We start from the raw sequence: 9444 nt of genomic DNA, 5'->3' as shown, positions 1-9444 counted from the left end.
CAGACAGACGCTTCTTTAAGCTACTGGATTGTCAGGGTCTTTTTCTTATAGCAGCCTAGCCTTTAATTCAACTAACAGAGTTTTCCTCTCACATTTCTGGATTTTCCTCCCAATCTCGTGAAGAGTCTTAAAATTCTCTATTCAGTTCATTTCAGTCGCTCAGTAGTGTCCGACTCTTTGCAACCCCATGAACCACAGCATGCCAGGCCTCGTTGTCCATCACTAACTCCCGGGGTTTATTCAAACGTATGTCCATCGAGTCAGTGATGCCATCCAGCCATCTCATCCTCTGTCATCCCCTTCTCCTCCTGCCCCCAATCCCTCCTAGCATCAGGGGCTTTTTCAGTGAGTCAACTCTTTGCATGAGGTGGCCAAAGTATTGGAGTTTCAGCTTCAGCATCAGTCCTTCCAATGAACCCCAGGACTGATCTCCTTTAGGATGGACTGGTTGGATCTCCTTGCAGTCCAAGGAACTCTCAAGAGTCTTCTCCAACACCACAGTTCAAAAGCATCAATTTTTCAGCACTCAGCTTTCTTCACAGTCCAACCCACACATCCATACATGACCACTGGAAAAACCATAGCCTTGACTAGATGGACCTTTGTTGGCAAAGTGAAGTGAAGTCACTCGGTCGTATCCGACTCCTTGCGACCCCACAGAATGACTGTAGCCTACCAGGCTCCTCTGTCCATGGGATTTTCCAGGCATGAATACTGGAGTGGGTTGCCATTCCCTTCTCCAGGGGATCTTTCCAACCCAGGGATTGAACCCAGGTCTTCCACATTGCAGCCAGACGCTTTACCATCTGAGCCACCAGGGAAGTTGGCTAAGTAATGTCTCTGCTTTTTAATATGCTATCTAGGTTGGTCATAACTTTCCTTCCAAGGAGTGAACATCCTTTAATTTCATGGCTGCAATCACCATCTGCAGTGATTCTGGAGCCCAAAAAAATAAAGTCTGACACTGTTTCCACTGTTTCCCCATCTATTTCCCATGAAGTGATGGGACCAGATGCCATGATCATAGTTTTCTGAATGTTGAGCTTTAAGCCAACTTTTTCATTCTCCTCTTTCACCTTCATCAAGAGGTTTTTTAGTTCCTCTTCACTTTCTGCCATAAGGGTGGTGTCACCTGTATATCTGCGGTTATTGATATTTCTCCCGGCAATCTTGATTCCAGCTTGTGCTTCTTCCAGCCCCATGTTTCTCATGATGTACTCTGCATGTAAGTTAAATAAGCAGGGTGACAATATACAGCCTGGATGTACTCCTTTTCCTATTTGGAACCAGTCTGTTGTTCCATGTCCAGTTCTGTCGCTTCCTGATTTGCATACAGGTTTCTCAAGAGGCAGGTCAAGTGGTCTGGTATTCCCATCTCTTGAAGAATTTTCCACGGTTTATTATGATCCACACAGTCAAAGGCTTTGGCATAGTCAGTAAAGCAGAAATAGATGTTTTTCTGGAACTCTCTTGCTTTTTCGATGATTCAGCAGATATTGGCAATTTGATCTCTGGTTCCTCTGCCTTTTCTAAAACCAGCTTGAACATCTGGAAGTTCACGGTTCATGTATTGCTGAAGCCTGGCTTGGAGAATTTTGAGCATTACTTTACTAGTGGTAAATTCTCTATTACCCAATCATTAAATGTTGAGGTGCCTCAAACCTTGGTCTTCAGTCTTCTTCTTTCTCTAAAATCTCTCCTCATGTAATGTCCTTCACTCTTTTGGTTCCCAGGAGTAATGACCATTAGCAGTTGCTAGAAAAAAAAAAAAAAAATAGAATCTGGGAAATGAACTCTAACCGTTGTTTTTGTCTTTTCCTTGGTGTTTAGTCTTGTTTCACTTTCTCATAGGGTACCTGGTACAGGGGCATTGCGCCCCAAACCTCAGCTCAGGGGACTGTGTGCAGAAGCGCTGCAGATGACTAAATTCTAGATGTTGGCAGCAGGCCATATGCAGACACACCGCACCCGGCACTGGGGTGTGGAGCCACAGGCAACACAAGCGCACTTGCCTGGGGAGAAGCCTGCCACCCGCTTCCGGATGATGAGAGAACCCAATCAAGCAACCTGCAGGTGGGCTGCCCAGCAGAGGGCATACTCTAGATGCTGAGCTCCCATTTCTTCATTTTATGATTAAAGAGTAAAACTTCCCTTTCCTTCTACTTTTTTAAAATATTTATTTATTTTTATGAATTTATTTGGCTCTGCCAGGTCTTAGTTGCGGCATGCAGGATCTAGTTGACCAACCAAGGATCAAACCCAGGTCCCCTGCACTGGGAGTGCAGAGTCTTAGCCACTGGCCCCCAGGGAAGCTCCTTCCTTGACTTCTGAACTGAACTCTATCCTGTTCTATTGGCACAATCAACACCCAGCAGAAGGCCATTTTTTAGAGCCCAATTTCAAAGCATTGGTGCCAGTTGCAAATGTCTTTGACAGTCAGAAACTCCAAACTTTGTATTTATGATCCAGATTATTTTCATAGGTCACCAGACTCTTTGTCATACTCTAGGCTTTCCAGAAAAGAACTTGAAACAAAGGTTTATGCACAAGCACTTAATGCAGAATGACATACAGGATCAAGAGTGAAAGAAAAGGAACAGAAGAGGAAGGAAAGCGGACTTGTCAAGGATACATTATCAAATTCCCCATTAGTATGGAGTAACTAGGTGCTCAATCACGTTTGTCCCCCTGAAGCATTTCTTAGGAGACATCCAACAGATCCCCAACACAGGAGAAGAAAGGAAAAATAATCTACACATCAGCTCTCATTACCCATTAGTCAAATCTTCACTCTGAATCTGAGCAGTCCCATGTAGGAGCCATCCTGGTGACAGGCCCCACTGTGTTCCTACTTACTGATTTGTTCACTTTGTTTGTTAACATTTGGCCATGCTGTGTGGCATGTGGATCTTAGTTTCCTGACCAGAGATGGAACCCTTGACTGCTGCAGTGGAAGCAGGACTTTTAACCACTGGGCTACCAGGAAAGACATTCCACTGATTGGATTTTTTTCTTTTGTTTTGGCTGCGCTTAGTCTTTGTTGCGGCTCTTCATTGCTCCATGCAGACTTTCTCTAGCTGCGGTGCAAGGAATTCTCACTGCTATGGCTTCTCTTTGGGGACCACGGGCTCTAGGGCATGCCGGCTTCAGAGGTGTGTCTCATGGGATCTAGAGAGCTGGCTGGGTAGCTGTGGCGCATGGCCTTAGTTGCTTCGCATCATGTAGGAACTTCCTAGACCAGGAATGTAACTTGTGTTCGCTGCATTGGCAGCAGGATTTTACCACTAGACTAGCAGGGAAGCCCCCAACTTACTGGTGACTGGGGAAAGAGGCTATGGAAATACACTGTGACCTCCTAGATCTTCCATGTGGAACAAAGAACAGACCCTAACAGTTAATATTTATGGAGGTAAAGAATGCGCAAAGAAAGACAGGACAGGCAAGCAGGAGAGTAGCCATAACTTAAACAATAAATCGATCACAAGGACTTGGAAACTGGCCTTCACCATATGAACATTCCAGGCCATCCTACTGGAAGACGAGAGATCACATCAAGGAGACAGAAACCATGCCAGCTGTGGCAATCCTGGATCAGGAAACCCTAAGCAGACCCAGTAGCGAACTGCAGGCATTTGAGTGAGTCCAGCCAAGATCAGAAGAACTATCCAGCTAAGCTTAGCCCAAACATTCCATTTGAATGTAGGGTTCCAAAGAATAGCAAGGAGAGATAAGAAAGCCTTCCTCAGTGATCAATGCAAAGAAATAGAGGAAAACAACAGAATGGGAAAGACTAGAGATCTCTTCAAGAAAATTAGAGATACCAAGGGAACATTTGATGCAAAGATGGGTTGGATAAAGGACAGAAATTGTATGGACCTAACAGAAGCAGAAGATATTAAGAAGAGGTGGCAAGAATACACAGAAGAACTGTACGAAAAAGATCTTCACGACCCAGATAATCACAATGGTGTGATCACTCACCTAGAGCCAGACAGCCTGGAATGTTAAGTCAAGTGGGCTTTAGAAAGCATCACTACGAACACAGCTAGTGGATGTGATGGAATTCCAGTTGAGCTATTTCAAATCTTGAAAGATGATGCTGTGGAAGTGGTGCACTCAATATGCCAGCAAATTTGGAAAACTCAGCAGTGGCCACAGGACTGGAAAAGGTCAGTTTTCATTCCAATCCTCAAGAAGGAATTCATAGGGCTTGGACTCCATCTGAGGCCTGTCCGTGCTGATCGTGCTCGGCCACCTCTCCAGTGGACTCTGAACTCTCTGCTTAGTGCCTATGCGAACGACAATGGAAGAATAAGACCCCCTCCGGACAGGGGAACCTTGAAGATCGTATCCAGGTTACTCATCACCTAAGAGAAAACAGACACTAATCACCCCTGCATCCAGACAGTATCTATCGGAATGTAACCACAGGCTTATCCGTTATTAACTGGTTGGAGTGTAACCTCGGGGTTATTGATTATTAACTGTTTGAACACATAACACGTGAATGATGGGGTTATTATGATTGTATTTACCCTTGCTTTGTAAGCCTCAAGGGACTTGGGGTGGTGGGTTTGGACACATACACATGAGGTATAAAAGATTTTCACAAATGCTGGTTGGGGTCCTTGGCTAAGATGAGACTCTGCCTTGGGCCCACCGATGTAATAAACTGCACTCCACTATCTGCATTGTCCTTCTGAGTGAGTTTGTTTCCCAGAAAGTGTGGCTATAACAATCCCAAAGAAAGGCAATGCCAAAGAATGCTCAAACTACCGCACGATTGCACTCATCTCACACGCTAGAAAGTAATGCTCAAAACTCTCCAAGCCAGGCTTCAACAATACGTGAACCGTGAACTTCCAGATGCTCAAGCTGGTTTTAGAAAAGGCAGAGGAACCAGAGATCAAATTGCCAACATCCGCTGGATCATTGAAAAAGCAAGAGAGTTCCAGAAAAGCATCTACTTCTGCTTTATTGACTATGCCAAAGCCTTTGTGTGGATCACAACAAACTGTAGAAAATTCTTCAAGATGTGGGAATACCAGACCACTTGATCTGCCTCTTGAGAAACCTGTATGCAGGTCAGGAAGCAACAGTTAGAACTGGACATGGAACAACAGACTGGTTCCAAATTGGAAAAGGAGTACATCCAGGCTGTATATTGTCACCCTGCTTATTTAATTTATATGCAGAGTACATCATGAGAAACGTGGGGCTGGAAGAAGCACAAGCTGAAATCAAGATTGCTGGGAGAAATATCAATAACCTCAGATATGCAGATGACACCACCCTTATGGCAGAAAGTGAAGAGGAGCTGAAAAGCCTCTTGATGAAGGTGAAAGAGGAGAGTGACAAAGTTGGCTTAAAGCTCAACATTCAGAAAACTATGATCATGGCATCTGGTCCTATCATGAGAGGGTAACAGGCAGGAAGGTCAGGGGTCTCCAAATGGAGGAAATAGGCTGAAAGCGTCAGACATTTTTATCTCTCTTAAGTGGCAGGAGGAAACAAACTGGCGATATTTTTTTCCTTCTCTCTACAAATTTAAAAGGAGGTTTCTCTTAAAATGCTGTGTTGCCATGACACCTGGTTTCACCTGAAGCTAACTATTCTCAAACTTTGAGTTAACCAATACATTTTTTCTTATGGAAATGTTTGCCCTAAACTATGTTAATGTGCTATGCATTTACCCCAGACTCTGTAAATTCCGCCAAATGGCTCAGAAACTACTTGACAGACTAGTATGTTATACTCAGATATTGTTTCCCTAATCTATGTAAATGAAACTATTTGGTAATCTGCCCTTCTACAAGATTCAAGTCAATCGTTTTATGGCCTGGGATGAATTCTCTGGTGCCAAGATTATCACAAAATGCAATTTATGGATGAGGGGCCTGGTGCCATTCTGAGTTTTAAGACATTCCTTTCTTTTCATTAACAGACTGCAAGTGACTATATAACATCCAGCTGAAGACTAGCAGGCGGGTACTCTTTCTGCCCCCTTCTGATGTCTATGTCAGAAGCCTTCTCTATCTCCTTTATACTTTAATAAAACTTTATTACACAAAAGCTCTGAGCGATCCAGCCTCGTCTCTGGTCCCGTATTGAATTCATATTCTCCGGAGGCCAAGAACCGGCGTCTTATCATTCAGCAACAACCTTTCAATCACTTCATGGGAAATAGATGGGGAAACAGTGGAAACAGTATCAGACTTTATTTTGGGGGGCTCCAAAAATCACTGCAGATGGTGATTGCAGCCAAGAAATGAAAAGACGCTTACTCCCTGGAAGGAAAGTTATGACCAACCTAGACAGCATAGTAAAAAGCAGAGACATTACTTTGCTAACAAAGGGCCGTCTAGTCAAGGCTATGGTTTTTCCAGTGGTCATGTATGGATGTGAGAGTTGGACTGTGAAGAAAGCTGAGCACCGAAGAATTGATGCTTTTGAACTGTGGTGTTGGAGAAGACTCTTGAGGGTCCCTTGGGCTGCAAGGAGATCCAACCAGTCCATCCTAAAGGAGATCAGTCTTGGGTATTCATTGGAAGGACTGATGCTGAGGCTGAAACTCCAATACTTGGCCACCTCATGAGAAGAGTTGACTCATTGGAAAAGACCCTGATGCTGGGAGGGATTGAGGGCAGGAGGAGAAGTGGACGACAGAGGATGAGATGGCTGGATGGCATCACCGACTTGATGGACATGAGTTTGAGTAAATTCCGGGAGTTGGTGATGGACAGGGAGGCCTGGTGTGCTGCGATTCATGGGGTCGCAAAGAGCTGGGCACGACTGAGCGACTGAACTGAACTGAACTGATCTGAAGGTTAGCCCAGCTAATCTTTATCTCATAATTGTGAGATAAATTAATGATTGGTGTTCTAAGCAACTAATTTTTGAAGTGATTTGCTTTATAGAAAAAGCTAACTGATATCTACCCTGTGTCATCTGAAGACATGTGTTGTAGCAGTAGCAAATCTTTGGAGATAATAAAATGTAAATATTCCGTACAGCATTTCAGTGGTTTCTTGTTCTTATTTTGGCTGGGTTTTCATATGATATATTCACATATCATTTTGAAAACAGATGTGGAATAATGTACCTAAAAGGGAGTGCAAACAAGAAGCTTTAAAAAACAATAACTACAAAACAGCTGCTGTCAGAACACTGCATCTGCATCTCTGGAAGTTGAAATGAATACAGGAACTTAGAATTTGACCACTCACTTTTCAAAGGGAATGAAGTAAACAAATTCCCTTCAGAGTTGTCAAAGGAAATTTTAGATGACTCATGGGGCATACATATATATCTAAATAGTTTTGCCATTCAAAGTCCTTCCCTTAAACTGTCCTTTGCACCCATCATCTGGAGTCAGAGTCCTTCCAAAGCACCTTCTCCATTGCTCCCTTCACATCTTTGTTCCTCAGCGTATATATGAGGGGGTTGGTCATGGGGATAATGACAGTGTAGAAGAGAGACATGAACTTGTCCTGATCCTGGGAGTTGTTGCTGCTGGGCTGATAATACACATAGATGGCTGTGCCAAAGAACAGGGAGACCACCGTGAGGTGGGATCCACACGTGCCAAATGCTTTTCTCTGCCCTGCAGTGGACTTGATTCTTAAGACCGCCCTGACAATCAGACCATAGGAGAACATGATTAATGCAACAGGTGTGAGAAGAATGATGACACTGGTAAAGAAGATTGAATACACATTCACAGTGGTGTCAACACAGGCAAGTTTGAGAAAAGGAGGGATCTCACAAAGGAAGTGGTCTAATTTATTTCTCCCACAAAGTGGTAAAAGGAAGATGAGAACTGTCTGCAACAAGGAGTTGGCAAAACCAGTGATCCATGAAGCAGAAGCCATCAGGACACACAGACGGGGATGCATGATTACTGTGTAGTGAAGGGGCCTGCAAACAGCTGCATAGCGGTCAAATGCCATAACTCCTAGGAGAAGACATTCTGTACATCCCAAACCCAGAGAAATGAACATCTGAACTACACAACCACCATAGGAGATGGATTTGTCTGCTCCGCTGAGATTAACCAGGAACTGGGGGACGATGCTGGTGGTGTAGCACATGTCCAAAAAGCTCAGGTTAGAGAGGAAAAAGTACATAGGGGTGTGAAGACATGGGTCCAAGTAGGACAATACAATGATAGTTGAGTTTCCCAGCAAAGTGAAGATGTAGAAGATCAAAAGAATGACCAAGAGGACCAGCTCAAGTTGAGGCCTGTCAGAGAAACCTAGTAGGATAAACCCAGTGAAAGAACTTCCATTTTTCTGTTCCATCCTCTGCTAGCACAGGGTTCCTGTCAAACCAAGCATTTAACAATTTATAAAAGGTACTTTCCAAAAAAGAGCAGGTTGAAGAGGAAAATCTATCATGTTCAAAGGCATGGCCACAGGATTTTATGTACAACTATTTGAATAAATCATGTACCCATTGAAATTGATACATCTTAACTCAATTAGTTCTATACTATTCACAAAAATATATTGATATTTAATATAATAAAATAATAAATAAAATACTAAGATCAAATAATGAACCTTGGTTTGCATCAATCATAGATATAATATGTGTTTCAGATTGAGATTAATACGACTGAAGTACAATCATTATATATGTACATTTTAGAGAAATTGGAAATAAGGAAAAATCAAGGCAGAATGATTAGAAAGAGTAAGAAGGATGTAGTCAGAGGGAGAAAGTTTATTTTAAATATGTATCTCATAATTCTATATAACTGTATGTGTACATACCTCACATGTAATTGAATAATACAAAAAAAATCTCTAAAATGCATTCAGATATAGAATTTTATAATCTAGAACATAGTTATACAAAGGATTATATTACATTTGAAATATCACTAAGAGTGCTGCATGCAAACATTTTGGCAGAATTGTTGTCTCTCTACTCCTAATACATTATATTTGTGAATGCTATACCCCAATCTTTTTGTATAGTAGTAAAAAATAAACCCATTCAATCGAAAATATCACCATTCAATTACAGTGCTTAACGCTTGCCCTTGAGTTACCTAAAATTACTATACCATTTTAACAAGAACTCCAAAATTTTATTCACTGTGCATAGTCAGTTCATGGGCTTCCCTGATGACTCATGAGTAAAGAACCTGCCTGCCAACGAAGGAGATACAGGAAATGTGGGCTCAGTCCCTGCATTGGGAAGATACACTGGAAAAGAAAATGGCAACCCACTCTAGTACAGAGAAACTGCTGGGCCACAGTCCATGGAGTCGTAAAGACTCAGACATGACTTAGTGACCAAACAACAAAAATAGTCAGTTCACAGCAGAAGTTCAAAACCAGTGATCATCACTTACCTCTTCTTTCTGTTGATTCCATTTTTAGGTATTACCAGCAACTAAAATGCCTGGAATTCCTAAAGAAGATAGGATTATTCACT

General features: G+C 42.6%; 1 protein-coding gene across 1 annotated transcript; it reads right to left on the bottom strand.

Moving 5' to 3' along the window:
- Window positions 1-7361: 7361 nt before the first annotated feature.
- Window positions 7362-8300, bottom strand: LOC133059780 (putative olfactory receptor 2B8). The gene has a single exon (XM_061147363.1). It carries the CDS (start codon window positions 8298-8300, stop codon window positions 7362-7364), a length of 939 nt encoding a protein of 312 aa, XP_061003346.1.
- Between the last annotated feature and the right edge of the window lie 1144 nt (window positions 8301-9444).

The sequence above is a fragment of the Dama dama genome, chromosome 7 (genome assembly GCF_033118175.1).
Source record: "Dama dama isolate Ldn47 chromosome 7, ASM3311817v1, whole genome shotgun sequence".
Taxonomy (NCBI): domain Eukaryota; kingdom Metazoa; phylum Chordata; class Mammalia; order Artiodactyla; family Cervidae; genus Dama; species Dama dama.
The sequence above is the reverse complement of the archived record's forward strand: the minus strand, read 5'-3'. Positions and strand labels throughout refer to the sequence as shown.

Coding starts and splice junctions, on each gene's coding strand:
- LOC133059780 (XM_061147363.1), bottom strand. CDS start 8,300: ATGGAACAGAAAAATGGAAGTTCTTTCACTGGGTTTATCCTACTAGGT.